General features: G+C 48.2%; 7 protein-coding genes across 7 annotated transcripts; 4 read left to right on the plus strand and 3 right to left on the minus strand.

The window, feature by feature from the left end:
- Positions 1-1,499: 1,499 nt before the first annotated feature.
- Positions 1,500-3,589, plus strand: PHYSODRAFT_342476 (hypothetical protein; the record flags this gene model as incomplete). The annotated part of the gene is made up of 4 exons (XM_009540949.1): positions 1,500-1,619; positions 2,479-2,514; positions 2,562-2,688; positions 2,718-3,589. The coding sequence occupies 4 exons, from the start codon at positions 1,500-1,502 to the stop codon at positions 3,587-3,589; spliced, it is 1,155 nt and encodes a 384-aa protein (XP_009539244.1).
- A 3,503-nt stretch (positions 3,590-7,092) lies between these two features.
- Positions 7,093-7,407, minus strand: PHYSODRAFT_534365 (hypothetical protein; the record flags this gene model as incomplete). The annotated part of the gene is made up of 1 exon (XM_009540950.1): positions 7,093-7,407. One exon carries the CDS (start codon positions 7,405-7,407, stop codon positions 7,093-7,095), a length of 315 nt encoding a protein of 104 aa, XP_009539245.1.
- Positions 7,408-9,503: 2,096 nt separating this feature from the next.
- Positions 9,504-9,884, plus strand: PHYSODRAFT_534348 (hypothetical protein; the record flags this gene model as incomplete). Its single annotated transcript, XM_009540951.1, has 2 exons — positions 9,504-9,680; positions 9,729-9,884. 2 exons carry the CDS (start codon positions 9,504-9,506, stop codon positions 9,882-9,884), a joined length of 333 nt encoding a protein of 110 aa, XP_009539246.1.
- A 51-nt stretch (positions 9,885-9,935) lies between these two features.
- On the plus strand, positions 9,936-10,679 carry PHYSODRAFT_534361 (hypothetical protein; the record flags this gene model as incomplete). Its single annotated transcript, XM_009540952.1, has 1 exon — positions 9,936-10,679. The coding sequence occupies one exon, from the start codon at positions 9,936-9,938 to the stop codon at positions 10,677-10,679; it is 744 nt and encodes a 247-aa protein (XP_009539247.1).
- A 23-nt stretch (positions 10,680-10,702) lies between these two features.
- Positions 10,703-11,572, minus strand: PHYSODRAFT_534297 (hypothetical protein; the record flags this gene model as incomplete). The annotated part of the gene is made up of 2 exons (XM_009540953.1): positions 10,703-11,004; positions 11,125-11,572. The coding sequence occupies 2 exons, from the start codon at positions 11,570-11,572 to the stop codon at positions 10,703-10,705; spliced, it is 750 nt and encodes a 249-aa protein (XP_009539248.1).
- A 16-nt stretch (positions 11,573-11,588) lies between these two features.
- On the minus strand, positions 11,589-12,275 carry PHYSODRAFT_534316 (hypothetical protein; the record flags this gene model as incomplete). Its single annotated transcript, XM_009540954.1, has 2 exons — positions 11,589-11,671; positions 11,729-12,275. The coding sequence occupies 2 exons, from the start codon at positions 12,273-12,275 to the stop codon at positions 11,589-11,591; spliced, it is 630 nt and encodes a 209-aa protein (XP_009539249.1).
- A 1,532-nt stretch (positions 12,276-13,807) lies between these two features.
- Positions 13,808-14,185, plus strand: PHYSODRAFT_463673 (hypothetical protein; the record flags this gene model as incomplete). The annotated part of the gene is made up of 1 exon (XM_009540955.1): positions 13,808-14,185. A coding segment is annotated over one exon (378 nt), but the record flags the coding sequence as incomplete, so codon positions are not given.
- Positions 14,186-16,102: the final 1,917 nt, after the last annotated feature.

The raw sequence follows: 16,102 nt of genomic DNA on the forward strand, positions 1-16,102 counted from the left end.
CCTGGTCGATACATTATCAAGCACAAGAAGGAAGCGCCGTTCTTGGTGAACGGAGACTGCCATTGACTTCGTCCGGAAAGCATTGGCAAGTTCTGATGGCGAGGTGCCTCCTACTTTCGTTGTGAGTCCGCGATGCGTTGACCGAGTCAAAGTTGTGGTGTTCGGGGGGGGGGGGAGGAAGTGGCGGCGGCGTTATCACCTACTGCAAGCAAGAATCGGAGGAAGGACAAGACGGAGCGGCTGTCTACGTCCACACGCTCAACACGGCGTCGGGGCTGCGCAGAAAGCTTGGAGGCTTGCAGATCGACCACGTCCTGACAACTGAGGCTCGAAATGGTAGACATACTGTAGATAAGCATACTTTTGAGTATTACCAACAGTTATCGTTGGTTGCGGAACTCGGCGAGCGTTTGCTGAAATGTTTGCATGGACTGCTGGGCTTGGAGCACCGCCTGTTGGTCTCTGTAGTTAGCTAGCTGCGCGATTTTGCGAGAGCGATCGTTAGTCCACTTTTTATAAAGCAGACTCTGGGCATGACGAGGTGGTCGATGGTACTCAGCAGGTTGCTGGCCTATAGATGAATGTGCAATGATCCAAGAACCATCGGTCGACGCATTCCCGTCTGCTTCGAGTTGTACGCAGGGGTTTGTTCTGCTCGAGCGATCAGCTCGTTCACTAACGCAGTCGAGTCAAAGATCGTCGGCTCTTGGTTGGAGTCCATTCTCTTATCTTTGGCACGATTTTCGTCGCTGAAGGATGATGCCGTTGTTGGGTCAAGGAGCTTCTGCAGCTTCGACCCTGGACTCGTTCACCGCTGCAGCCATCTCCGAGGATTTCGCAGCGAATAGCTGCTGCAGTTGTCGTAATTCTTCCTCTTCTTCAGCGTTTTCCCACTAGCACTGCATACCTCCATCTCCCTCAGAGCTGCGCTGAGTTTCGCACAAGGAAAACCAGTTAGATGCCAGTACACAGTTTAGCGTTCAACGCGGTACCATACTTCGTGGAAGCGATATTGATCTTGGATATCCCGCGCCATTTGCTGCTTGATAGCCTCCAAAGCAGCGACGTTCGAGGGTCTCGATGAAGTTTTAGGGGTGTCCAGTTCGCGCAGAGGCTCTGTTGGTCGGTCTGAATCCTCCAGAGTGGTGTTCTTGCTTTAGATAGCTTTGAAAAAAGCTTCGTGGTTTGCGGGAGATCTTCCCTTACTCGTGTCCTTGAGGCTCGATTGCGGAATCATGGGTACTGGAAGTTTGTGTTCCATCTGGTTGCTTAAGCTCTCGTCGAACTCACCCAGCTTGTACTTTTCTGCTCGCATTCGCGCTTCCGCCGCAACGCGGTGCATTTTGTCGTATTCAGCTTGGAGTTTCACTAGTGCTACATCTTTCGCGTGAAGCTGGTTACTGCAGCGATAAACAAGTCCAGGGTCGAAGCTGCAGAAGCTCCTTGACCCAACAACGGCATCATCCTTCAGCGACGAAAATCGTGCCAAAGATTAGAGAATGGACTCCAACCAAGAGCCGACGATCTTTGACTCGACTGCGTTAGTGAACGAGCTGATCGCTCGAGCAGAACAAACCCCTGCGTACAACTCGAAGCAGACGGGAATGCGTCGACCGATGGTTCTTGGATCATTGCACATTCATCTATAGGCCAGCAACCTGCTGAGTACCATCGACCACCTCGTCATGCCCAGAGTCTGCTTTATAAAAAGTGGACTAACGATCGCTCTCGCAAAATCGCGCAGCTAGCTAACTACAGAGACCAACAGGCGGTGCTCCAAGCCCAGCAGTCCATGCAAACATTTCAGCAAACGCTCGCCGAGTTCCGCAACCAACGATAACTGTTGGTAATACTCAAAAGTATGCTTATCTACAGTATGTCTACCATTTCGAGCCTCAGTTGTCAGGACGTGGTCGATCTGCAAGCCTCCAAGCTTTCTGCGCAGCCCCGACGCCGTGTTGAGCGTGTGGACGTAGACAGCCGCTCCGTCTTGTCCTTCCTCCGATTCTTGCTTGCAGTAGGTGATAACGCCGCCGCCACTTCCTCCCCCCCCCCCGAACACCACAACTTTGACTCGGTCAACGCATCGCGGACTCACAACGAAAGTAGGAGGCACCTCGCCATCAGAACTTGCCAATGCTTTCCGGACGAAGTCAATGGCAGTCTCCGTTCACCAAGAACGGCGCTTGCTTCTTGTGCTTGATAATGTATCGACCAGGACAGCTCCGGATCACCTTCCACGGCGCGAAGTCCCTACTCCATCCACAGACAACAAGCAAGCCAATTAAACAATGTCATCTCTATCAACATACACACTCCCGCTCCGTACCACAAACGCTGCAGTAGCTCCCCCGCCATCGCCCACGTAGTTCCCGTCGCCTACAAACGCCGCCGCACCGTCCATTGCTTGCTGCTCTCCTCTCCACCAGCTTGTGGATTGTACTTTACTGGGATCCCCCCATTTCGACGATCTCCCAGTTCCGCGTGGTGCAGTTGACGCAGGAGGCGCTCAAGGTACCGACGACCACGAGCACTGGGGGTCTCCGCTGCTCGACGTGCAGCAATGGCAGAAGAAAGGTGAAGCGCAGCGCGCCACTCGCTTCTCCCAGGATGGAGCTCTCTTCTGGGCCCTCGTGGATAAAACTGAGGAGAATCCCCAAACCTCAAGTGATTCGGGGGTAGTAGCCGGTCGAGACCTGCTCTGCTGTCATTGCAAGACCCTTCGGTTCCCCTGCGTCTACCGTCGAAGCTCGGGGAGATCGAGCGAGGCTTCTCGTACCAAATCAGCTCGGTCTACACGCTCCCGGAGTTCCGGAAGCGCGGCCTTGCGGGTTTCTTCCTAACCGAAGTGGCCAAGCAGCTGGAGCAGCTGCCCCAAGCGCTCATCTCTGTGCTCTACTCGGACGTCGGACCGACATTCTACGACAAGCTCGGCTGGAAGTGCCACCCGTCCAAGTTGGCTACACTGGAGATTGACCACCCTCGCAACACCAAGGCTGTCGACAACAACAACAGCAGCACTGAGCTCAAGTCATTGGTACTGGATGATAAGCTGGACAAGTTCCTGGAAGCTGATAACGCCCGCCTGGTGGACGCGCTGGCTAATAGCGAGAAGTTTCAAGGGCGTAACGCGTTCTTGATCCTGCCGACCCGCGACTCAATTGAATGGCAGTTCGTTAACGGCGTGCACTATGCGCGGGCTGCGGGCTTTGACGAGCTGCCATCACGTTGCGGTGTCAGGATTAACGACGACGCCTTCGTGCTCTGGTGGCACAACCTGAAGGAGTCGACGCTGTACGTGGATCGGGTGCGGTTCCCCGATTCCGGTGACAATGCTGCTGAGATCATACGCGTTCTGCTGGACGCGGCGATGCAAGAAGGGCGCAAGCTCAAGCTCAAGAAGGTCGTGATCTGGGACCCGCCTTCTGGTTTGCTGCGCGACGACGTCCGCAGTCTCGTTGAGATTGAAGTGGCGGAACGCAAGCTCTCGCTGTCGAATGCCATGGTGTTTCGCCGCGGAAATGTGGACGATAGCAAGACGACAGCTCTTCCTCACTGGTTCTGCAACGAAAAGTATGCTTGGGTTTAATTAAGCCCAATGCAGTGGCCGACCGGAAGTATCGGTTCAAGTTTTGCATGATATTTGGTGCGGTTGGATGGATTCAAGGTGACCCGGAGTACTTGCATGAATTGGATGGAAAGGTATCACTTTTGGCACAGCAAATCTAGTCAATCGGAAGCAGATTTAGTTTTATGATTCCTCGTGTTGAGCTCTATTACGTGTCACTCCTGGCAAGATGGTCTAAGCTTGTCGGAAGCCTTCCGATGGTCTTCACAACAAGCGGCGGGTTCTTTGACCGGCAATGGGCTCGCTCACTCACTCGGCGAAGCTGGCGGCCATGTAGAGCGCCCAGGAGCGCGAGAGGCCGTCGTCCATCTTGGCCTTCTCAGCGCGCGCTGCTTGTCCACCATGGCACAGCTGGCGTACAGCAGCGAGAGCCACGTGTCCTCGCGCGTGACGATCGTCTCCTTGTTCAGCACCTGCTCCCACTCCTCCTTGACGAACTGCTTAGTGCGCGACGGCCGACACGGGGATCATCTGGACGCCGTGGATGCAGTGCTTCTAGGCGCTGAACCACGTGGCGTAGTCCACCTTGTTGTCGAAGAAGATGCCCGTGACCTTGTTGAGGCGGAAGTTGGTCGGGTGGATCTGGTTGGCGTTCTCGATGAGGAAGTACGCCTTGATGGCGTGAGCGTTGACTCGCGTCATGAGCTTGCCGACGGTCTCGAGCGCCGCGTTGTTGGTCGCCTTGCCGAACATGTACATGCCGAAGGCGAAGTTGACGTCCTCCGACGTGCTCTCCTGGTCCTTGCCCTCGGCGAACGTGGTCACGCCGTGCGAGTACGAGTGGCCACGGAACCAGTCGAAAAGCGGAAGCGCGTGAAGAACTTGTCCTCCGGGTCGTAGTTGGCCACGTCGCGCACGAGCAGGTTGGCCACCGATCTCGCTCCAGGTCGGGTCGAGGCGGTTGATGATGGCCGCCGCGTGGACCCAGTAGCCGTAGTGGAAGTGGTGGTCGTTGTACATGGTGTTGCCGAAGTCCGAGTTGAGGTCCTTGGTCTTCAAGCCCTGCGAGCTCACGATGCCGCCGTAGATCTGGTTGTACTGGAGCTTGTTGGCCCAGCTATTGGACACAAAGGGCGTCATCACGCCGCGCAGTTTGGTCAGGCACGTGTTCAGCAGGCTCTTACGACGGCCGCGTCGTTCGCGATCAAGCACAAGGAGGCGTACTTCTGGGCAGCCTTGCCGTTGAAGTAGTAGCTGCCGTCAAGCGGAATGGACCACGCGGCGTTGATGTCTTCGCGCAGGTGGTCGGGGAAGCGCTGCTGCTGAGCCACGGCAAACGCGATCTTGCGGGCCGGGTAGAAGTCTTCCCGTACGGGCTGGGTCTCCTTGATCTCCCACACAGGGTCGGCCGAGCCGCCCGGCGTCGTGAAAGCCTGTTACGCCCCGCGAGTCGTCGAGTACGCAATCATGCCGTCCACCTTGCGGGCCCCGGCGCTCGTGTCGATGGACTCGACCTGGTGCTTCATCGCGAAGTGCAGCAGACCAACGGAGCAGTCTTCCACTTGAACGCGTAGGAGCTGTCGTCGTGCAGATCCACGGTGGCGGCCTGCACGACGCAGGACTTGTGCTCAGCCAGGAGGCGTTGCCAAGTCGAACGGTGCAGTGCTCTTGAGTGCAATGTTGCCGTCAGCAGTCAGAGTGATCTCCTGCTCACTGCGACCGTCGCTCGAGAGTGCGTAGACAACCCACTTCTGGCCGGAGTTGTACGCGATCACGAACTTGGAGCCGCGCACTTGTCCACCAAGCGGCTGGCCGTTGACGCTGGAGGTCGCAGCACTCGACACGAGGCGCGGGGTGAGCCCCGAGTACTTCATGGACGTGTACACCATGCCTGACACGAGGTCCGACACGAGGTGGCCGAAAACTTGACGGTCACACCTTGATCGGCCCAGTCCACGACTTGGAAGTTGGGCTTCTGCTGCATCTCGACGGCAGAAAACATGAACTCGCGGACCTGGCCGTGCGCGTAGAACTTGACGGCGCCGTTGTTTCCGGAGCTGCTGCCGCTGAAGCGGTTGCGATACGGGTAGCTCACGGACATGCCGAAGGGTGCGTTGTCGACCACCATCTGCAGCGAGTACGGGTTCGGCCAGATAGGCTGGATGGCCGCGTTCGAGTCGTGCGCGATGATGTTGCCCTACAGTTGTTGGTCGGGATGGCGCAGTTCTTGATCACCGACGAATCCAGGTACTTGGGAGGACTCATGGCGTCCGTGTGCTCAACCAGGTAGCTCGGCGGTTCCGAGGCTCCAAGCATCGATGAATTGCCACCACCACCGACGATGGGGGTGGACGGAGTCCCTGCTGCCGAAGAAGCTTGAGGGCTGGAGATGGTCTCGTTCGACACGGGTGCATCCCATGGCCCAACGACAGGCAGATCGCCACCGAGGCTGGAGCTGCGAACGCTTGAGCCGAAACTTCAGCAACGTGGAGAAGAGCCCCGAACCCGATCAAAGCTGACGCGGAGATCTTCACGGTGTTTTGAGGAGACGGTTGTAGCTTGGCGTTCTTACTGGTTGGCAGAAGTAAAAAATGACAAGTGAGCTCTCAACACGGCGCGCTTCATGGCAGGCTGCAGGACGGCGATGCCCGTTCAGACTCACCTCGAGCTCGTAGAACCCTGGAAGCGCGGCTGGGAACACGCAAGTAGTGGGTACTGGAACAAAACCCAGTCAGTTTTTTTCTCCCCGTAATTTACCATAGAGAACAGTCGTAGAACGTTCTCCGTGAAAGAGGTTATTTCAACGATGCACGCGATCAATACCCTCTGGTGAGAAGGAACACCCTTATCACCTGCAAGCACCGCATATAGCGACACCAACCTCACATGCATCAAATGATCATTTCAACGACAACACCTCTCAACAGCTGAGAGTGAAAGCAGACCTCCTTTAGTTCTAAGGATGGTTTCACCACCGATAACTACATCTAATACTCAGCTATTGATTTCAACGGCACGGCCTCTCGATAACTTAGCACGAAAGGACGCACTCAAAGGATCTGAGGATAGTTTCGGAACCGCTCAACTGTTCAGAGGCAAATCTTTAAATGACGTTTAATCCTGACAAATAAACTACTAAGTATATAATATCATCATAACTAAGATAATGTGTATGTTTGTATTGAAAAACGGAAATGTTTGTAGTAAGGCTCCGTCAAAAGTTCGTTGTATGAAGCATTCGATAGTAGTATCAAACGTGGAAAAGGCAGAGGCAATGATGACGAACATTTTTAAAGCGAGACTTCACCACGACATTTCGTGTCCTTGTGGCTACGCAGGCAAACGGTGGAACTATGCCCATCATTGTCAAACTAAGAGACATAAATCGTGGACAACATCAATGCCTGAATCTTTGCATGGTCATTCATGGAGATCGAAAACCGTAGAAGAATTGACCTGGGTACAAGCTCGTTCAAGCTAATCCGAATTCCAGAATATTTTTTTTCAAAAAAAATACCATCAGCTTAGGCGAGCTCATCAAGAGCACCCTTCAGCTTAGACATCTTCTGATTAACGAATTCATTCTTCTTCAACCATTCGATGTAGTTGGAATCGATTGCTTGGATTTGTTTGATCGTTCGACCTTTGAATTTGCCCCAAGTCATTAAGAATGACCCATCATCGTTGATGAATTTAGCTTTGAGAAAATCACTAATGCCAGGCTCGGAATCAATGAGAATCTTCTGATTCGACAACCAACGACAGTAGCCTGGATCAGAAGCATACACTTCTTCAATCGTCTTGGATTTATGCTTACCAAAATTTAAAACTAAATTCATGATTATTATCGACTGTATCTATATACATAGCCAGCAGGAAATATTTTAATTTTAATTAATTAATTCGAATACAAGCTACAAGATGACCATTTATGATCTAAGGAATAATGAATCAATCGTTGGCTTAAGTCTGAACAGTTTAACAGATAGAGGAGAGTTAGAATTACTTGTGTCCCAAGTTGAGATAAATCTAAAAGTTAAGCAAGTCGCTCGTGGGATAGGAAAAACACTCCTCATAGTAAAAAGCAATGATCGTAGAATTAAGCTGAAGAGTGGTGATTATATAGTTATCGGATCATACAAACGATAGCTTAGTTAGAGGTATATTCGAGTACCTCTCCAGTCAATCGATTGTACGTCATCTCATTTTCAAAGCCAACCAGTACAAGCATGTTGCAACCCTGTGTCGAAGCATTCGTTCCCATAACCTGGATGCTCTGTGGAACATCCTTCGCGGTCAGACGAGATACGTCTGCTACAAGCACACGATTGGTTTGCTGCTAGGTTTGGTAATCGATCAGACCATTCGATAGTTCCTTAGTTAGATCACCATTAATCGATCCAAGCTTAGCGAACTCATTGATGAAGTCCTGGAAATCGTAGTCATACGAGATATCAAATACTTGCTGTGAACCAATACGAACATTAAAGATGCGAATCGACGAACCAGGCTGAACAGTCCAAGGGGCACTATCGAAACACGACTGGAACTGCTGAATAGTAGAGCTATTGAAATTTCCAGACGAAGTCTCAGCAAACGGTAGAAGAGCAACTACCTTGGCATTCTTAAGACTGGCAGACAGCTGTAGATCGAATGCAGTGTTCAGCTGAGTAGAGCTGACGCCAGTACCTGCGCGTTGGTAGAACCATTGCGCATAGTAATCCATGTATCGGACAGTCTTGTTAGGCTTGCTGATCAGAGCTTGAGGATTTTCGAGATCAAGGAATGGTACGTACAGACGAGTAGTAGTAAAAGGGAAATAGGTGCTATCAATGGTTGGCTCAAGAGAATTGGTAATAGCACCCCATGCCACCGAGATCTGACCTGCGGTCGTAGCATTAAATACTCCACTATTAGGAGCAGACCCAGCCGAAGAGGCTACCATGATCGGGCATGATTGACCAGAAACAAGCGTAGTCGATGAAAGCGACATAGCTTTAGTAGTGCTAAGGTTGATTACGGCCGATCCCTGATTTACGCGGAAACGAAGCTTGATCTGAGGATTAGCCATGAGATCAAGCTCCTTGAAGATCGGGTGGAGATCAACCAACTTGATCTTGAGCATGTAATTCCACGTTCCTGCGATAGCAGCAGCAGCAGTTCCACCGGGGACGAAGGCCCCTCGCCCAAACTGGTTAGCAATAGTGTTCGCAGCTCCAGAAGCGATACTAACCCAACCGTTAGTGTTCTGACCGCCTGCTGTAGGTGGATTGGATAGAAGACGCTTTACCAAGCCTTCGTTGGATGCAAGAACTCCAGCACCTGTAGAAGCCGTACCCAAAGCAGGAGTGATATCCGAAGCCGTATTCGAATAACCATCACCATACAGGCTGCTTGTAGCAGACGAGAATAACAACGAGCCAGAGCTATCGGGGAATAAGAAATCCTCAGCACCATGCTTATTTACATAGTCGAGTGAGGTCTCTGCTTGAGCACGAAGGTTGTTAGCAAACAGCTTATACTCACTCATCGAAATCAAGCTCTTACCATTAAGCTCCAGCGACATACCATCGATAACATTCCATACACCGCATTTGAGACCAACGCTCAGTCGGTTGGCAGCCGCAGCAAGCGCAGTAGAAGCATGAGTATTCTTCATACTCACCTTGTACGGAATGACAACGTAGGCATCTCTGAGGCAGGCAAATCCCTCAGCCCCATTAAGCTGAGCTGTAGCATCAATCGTAATAATACCATTCGCATACGAACCGTGGTTTAGATCGATGACGTACGGCACACGCTTTCGAGAGCTGACCTTAAAGGCCGGATCGCTCTTAAGCGAAGATTGGTATAGGAATTGATCAGCGAGCTGAGTATCGGACATAGTTGATTCAGTTATATACACTCCAATATAGCTTTGGTGAAAAATAATTAAATGAATCTTGTAAAACCAATATCATCAGATCACGATCTAATAGCTTTAGCTAAGAAGCTCAATGTTCATATTGATCACATTTATGAGTCAAGCGAGATCAAAAAGCCTCTTCCAAGGAAAGGATCGTTCCTGATTCTACTACGTAAGCCGAGCCAAGACATAGGTCATTGGACAGGTGTATATAACCATGAATATTTCGATTCAATGGGAGAAGGGCCACCGAAGAAATACGGCATCAGCAAATACAACGAGATTCAAACTCAATCAGCTCACGGCTCTTATTGTGGTATTTGGTCGCTGCTATGGTTATATGCAAAGCAGAACAATCGGATGGATCTATTCAATAAATTCAAAGATTTAAATATTTTTGTTGCAGATTAGTTCTGAGTTAATATATACTACCACGCAAACGTTGTCCCCAATCAACAAATTATGTATAACGAACTTATCATCTCGAGCGGTGTTCCCGCCCATAAATTACGAAAGGCTGCCAATACTGGTAAGCTATCCCTTACAGCAGCAGAGCTACAAGGGTCAGGAGCTAAGATCCATTTACATCCTGAATCGCATGAGAAAGCTCTCAAAGCTAAGAAGGCCGGACGTGGAGTTCGACTCCACATAACTAAGCATGAAATCAAAAAGGGCTACAAGCGAGCTCAGGGTGGATCTATTTGGTCAAAAATTTGGCATGGAATTAAATCTGGATTTAAGTTCGCTAAGGATAGTGGGTTGCTATCGAAGGCAGCTGACGTAGCTGTTCCAGCTGTTGCTACTGCATTTGGTGCTCCTGAAGCTGGGATTGCAGCCAGAGCTGGTCTTAAATCGCTTACTGGAGTAGGATTGGACGGTTATGGGAGCGATGAAGAAGGAGGACGTATCAGTTTCTTAGATGTAAAACGACATGCAGGCAATGCTCTTCGCTATGCTAAGAAAAGAGGAATCATCACTGATCTAATCGACGAAGGTGAGAAATATCTTGTCAGCAAGTCTGATCGACCAGAGCATCACGAAATGATTCATAGTGTTCGTAGAGGTATCAAAACCCGTTTCGGTGTAGGTGTAGCTGGCAAGCGTCGTAAGGCCAAATTCGCAAAGGGCTCTCCTGAAGCAAAGGCTCATATGGCTAAGCTTCGTGCTATGCGTAAGAACAAGGACGGGGGATCTTTCACAATGTAAAGGCTGAAAAAAACTTCATTTTTTTATGCTCGACGCTTGCGTAGGAGTAGCATAATATTAACGCTCGTATCGCGGAAATGGACTCTTTGATCATTCTGATTCCAGATGCTGATGCTTACAGTACTCCTTGGTCCATCGTGGGTACGACACCAAGTCTCATGACTTGGGAAGTATTGAATCTGCTTACCAATCGTTGAATCCCCTTTATCAAATACACTCACGATATCACCTGATGCAACGAAATCATTCTTGATAAGATCGCACCTAACAACGTATGAAGACGTTGGCGAGATCTGGGGAATAGTATTGCTTAGCAGACTCGTAGCTGACGTTGTAGGCGAAGTTGGATACGTCCCCGACGTAAAGCCTAACAGGTTTCCAAACGCAGCATTATTGATGATCAAGCGAGGAACACGAGTCGTAGTAGGCAATCCAGTACCACCACTCGAGTATAAACCAGTAGTTGGTCTCGTATAACCGGTAGGCAGCGACGTTGGAGTTGGCGAGCAATCGAGCTGACATGCGTAATACGTACGGTTCTCTTCGATTTGTAAATAGAAAACATTATCCCCATTAGAGTCGATTAGATAGGCCCCAGCATTGACGAGAGCCGTTTGAATATTTCTATTGATGTCTGTGTAAAGATAGTATCCATCAACGAGATTGACACTAATGACACTTGTCGTTGCAGCGGTAGGTACTTCTATCTGAAACGATGTATTGGCGAACTGAATCGAATCGACATTGAATTCCGAGTTATACAGACTGATCGACTGGATAGAAGCCTCAACATCCTGAAAATTGCACGCTGATCCGGGGAACGTATAGGCCCATCGACTGTTGAGCCCATCTTGAACCAAACAGGTTTGGTCTATCTTAACGAATGAACTCATCGCTTATATTATCAATTTAATAATTTTCACCAATTTTAATTGGTGTATCAAAGTTATAGCGTATTTGACCCTTGACACTATCGATAAAGAGCATCTGGCCTTTTCCTCGAGAAATCGTCCGGTTATAGTAATGAAGGATGCCTTCCTCAGTCAGACCTGGTATATTAAAGTCGGTGATAAGTAGCTTCAAATCCCGACGAGAGTTTGCTCGGAGGATCGCGACGTATTCCGTATTCAATCTAATCATCTTGTCCGTTGCAAACCAGCTGTGGCTTAGGAATATGGTACTCAATTTGAAATGCCGACCTCTGGTAAAGTAATGACTGAATACATTCTTCTGAAGGTTTTTATCGTTGCTATAGTCGTCGATGATGACAAGCTCTGGCTTATCGCCAGGAGTCCGTCGGATGGCATCTACCTTAGGCGGTTGATCAGGTTCGTAAAATGATATAAATCCCTCAAGCTTATCGCGTAAATAGTCATATAGATCCTGATGAGGGTTTCGAGCAATGATATGAAGATGACTAAACACATGCGGAGATGACTTGAGAATATGATAACAGAGGTTGTTCTTCCCGGAAAACGATGGTCCAAGAATAACCATGCGAAAAAGCTTCTTGATACCTAATTCCGCTATGTTTCCAACTGAATCAGCTCGATACTTCTTAGGGAGACTGCCTCCATAATCGGGAATTGCAGACATGGCTAAGAAAAAATCGTGTGCCTTATATAAGATTGAAGAAATATTAGCGCGCCACTAAACTTCGACTTCAGTCGAATAGCTTATCTATGAGTGGATTTAGTTATCCTCAACCTACATTCATTTCATCGTGCTACAATCCGGCATTCTACATCTCCCTCGATCCGAGTTGATACTTAACATATGCATATGCTCAAACGCTCTATCTCGGACGAAGCGACTATCGCCTATCATATATCACAGGAATCACTCCAGGGATTGCAACACCTGGTATCTCCCTTGTCGTTGCTTCTGATGGATCGCTTAGCGGGTTGGGGGCACTGAGTTGTTCATCACTTACCGTAGGAGGATCATCAATAGTAGCTCCTCCGACATATGTATTATCGATTACTCCTGGCACTGCTGCTTCATCTAAAGCGCTTGTACTCGATTCCTCGAGCAATATATCAGGCATAAATTCATTATCAGCTACGAACCTAACTGGTACACTACAGACTGCTGCTCAAGCCAATATCACTTCAGTAGGTACGCTTACTTCAATCACTACAAGTGGTTCCTTAACCATGAGTGGAATAACGATATCTTCATCTGAAATTGGAGTGCTTGATGGAGTAACTGCTGGCACTGCTACGGCTTCCAAGGCAATTATTCTGGATTCAAGTAAAAATATTGCTACGATTAATTCATTAACAGCTACGTCGATTACTGGTACATTGACTACTGCAGCTCAAGGTAATATTACTTCTGTGGGCACTCTTACATCATTAGCTCTTGGAGGAGGTATTTCTGGCTCTACTACTATTGGTGCATCTGGGTTAGTTACCTTTACCAATAATACTGCCTCGAGTTCTACTTCAACAGGAGCATTAGTAGTAACTGGTGGTATTGGTATTGGTATTGGTGGAACACTTAATGGTACTACTATTAATGCTTCTGGAATAGTTTCTTTAACTAATAACACATTATCTACATCAGCAAGCACTGGTGGCTTAGTGCTTAGTGGTGGTCTGGGTATAGCTAAAAATATTACTATTGGAGGAACAGCTGTATCAGCTGCATCTTGGACTACTTCAGGTATTCAATGCAACTCATTAGCTACTACCTATACAAACACAACCACAGCTTCTTCTGGGACAGCGACAAGTGCTACTATTACTTCATTTGCTCAACCAACTATTGCAGCTTCTAATGCTACAGTAACTACTACAAATGCGGCAACAGTATATATTGCTAATGCTCCTACAGCAGGAACTAATATGACAATTACCAATGCTTATTCACTTTGGATTCCTAATGGAAAGGTCTTATTTGATGCGGCTATTTCATCAACTACACAAACCAATGGCACTTTAGTTGTATCTGGAGATATGGGGTTGGGAGGCACTCTAAATGCCGATAGTGTTCATTTAGTGAGCGGAGGCACTATCAATCAGACTCTGGCTAATCAAAGTAGTTGGTTATCGATACAGAGTGATAACACTACATGGCTCGATGGCAGCTTTAGTCTCCTTGCCGACTTCTATGGCAACTCAGGCGTTAGAGCAGCTATCCAATGTCATAACTCAACTTCAGCTACTTCTACAAATTCTGTATTCTTTGGCTCGATGACCAATAATGATTTGAGATTGGGGACAAACGATAGCACACGAATGACTATTCTGGGAGGAACGAACGCTGGAAGGGTCGGTATCGGTACAACTTCCCCAGCAGCGCAATTAGATGTATCCGGCTCCGTGAGCCAAACTATCGATAGCGGTGGTTTAGGCTATGGTCAATTGTCTAAAACCAGTACGACATTTACCGTTGGTCCAGTGAGCAGCGTCGCCGTTTCAATCAAGAGCTCTAACAGCATTCTTGTAAGTAGTGGGTCCTATTATACAACCAGTGATAGGCGATTAAAGACCAATATCCAAGATATCGATGATACCACTGCATTCATTCGAAACGTTAGCCCGAAACTCTTCGCGTATAAATCAAATTCAGAGAGACAAGAACTCGGCTATATAGCTCAGGATGTAGCCAAATATGCAGTCGAGTGTATCTCTTTCATTCAAAATGATTCTTTGCAGATAGAGCAGGCAGGAGACATGGCTGGGTATCAATTAACTCTCGATTACGATAAGATCGCTTGCTTACTCCATAAATGCCTCCAATCTGTCCTAAATCGTTTAGACGCTCTAGAGGATAAGGGGCATCAATGAGCCCGCGTAGCGGCTCCCTTCGGGCAAAAAAACTTTATTCTATCGCTTTGAAAAAGCTCAGATATTCTATTGCTTGAAAGCAAGAGACCTTGGTCTCGAGGTGAGAGCTCTTGGCCTTCGGTCAAATCGCTCCCTTGGAGCTCAGATATTCAGGAGGCTTACAGAGCAAACGTCTTTGGCTGCTTGCTCATTTTTTGCTTTGGTTTGTATGCCCACATACGACCTCCATCTGCTTCGGTTTGCGTAGCTACTGACTTAGTGGAGAATGGCTTTGAGTCGCTCGCCCAAACAGTTGGTCTATCTTGGTGAGGAGCTTCCTTGATAATGAGATCCTTCATCAGGTGCTTAAGCTCAGTGAGGTTCCTATCGGCATTGAGCTGATAGATACCTGCGCTCTTGGAAATCAGTCTTGGATCAAGAATCAACATCTTATAATAGTCTCGTGATAATTGATTTGAATTCAGAATCTGAAATCAATCGATTGCTATACATGTCGACACAGACCACCTTCAACTGCTTTAGAATCGTTGGATTATCATTCCCAAGCATCAGCTCGCCCTTGAGCTTATCGTACTCCATGCGTAGGGAATCAAGAGGATCATCTAAATTATGATCGAAGCTGTATTGCAAATGTGTCATCTCAAGGATTTCCTTGAACAATTTCTTATCATCAATAGATAGCTTATCATACTTCTCCTGACTGATATCGTTTCTGAAGACAAGATCCTTGATCATGGCTTGTAGAGGATCACTGATCTCACGCATTGGGCCTACTTTTCGTCGATTTGGCTGAACGATCGTGAGAGTTCTCTTGTCGAGATCTGGTAGTCTGATAAACTTACTGCCAAGCTTCCTATATATGTAAGCGGAAGGAGTTGCTTTACCTTGAATATCATTCAAGTTGTAAGTTTGATTTGTTTTTCGTAAAACACCTTCGAGAGGCTGGATGCCAGCCCCGCGAAGGCCTCGACCCTTGAGCTTACCGCCAACGGTTGGCTCTTTAATCTTAACCCCATGTGCTTTCAAAACGTACATATACAGCTTGAGAGCATTCATTATTGGCTCTTTGGTTGCATTATCAACGTCGTGATCAGAGTGGATAAACGATTCCATCTCTCTAAGGTAATCCATTAATAGATTCAATGTTTCTGGTCATTGGATACGCTTGAAAAAGCTGGTATGAGCTTTACCAGATAGGGGTGCATTTGACTTAGAGTCCAGTTTTCTAAGTCGTAGGTTGCCATCAATAACGGCGAAATAGTATTTTTTATTTGGATTCCCACTTACGATCGGAAGCAAATGAATTGGGAAGATGCTATCTGATTTACCCGCTTCGATATAGTAGTCGCTGATAATTGCCTTCGCCTCAGTCTCTGGGATAGATAGGTCCTCCATGACATCTGGTCCTGACAGCTTCCCCTTATACCAAATACCTTGCGTGGATTTAAACCGGTCAGGATCACTATCTAAAACAGTGTCTGGTGATGGTTCAAATTCAAAAGTCAATCCTCGTGATTTAACCGTCTCGATAAACAATGACAGAGTTGATACCCAAGAGATATCAGATAGTCGAGAATGCTTATTCCTTTTCGTCTCTTGGCTTCTAACGTTGAGATCGCCCTTAGAGTC

This window comes from Phytophthora sojae, assembly GCF_000149755.1.
Source record: "Phytophthora sojae unplaced genomic scaffold PHYSOscaffold_17, whole genome shotgun sequence".
Classification (NCBI taxonomy): domain Eukaryota; phylum Oomycota; class Peronosporomycetes; order Peronosporales; family Peronosporaceae; genus Phytophthora; species Phytophthora sojae.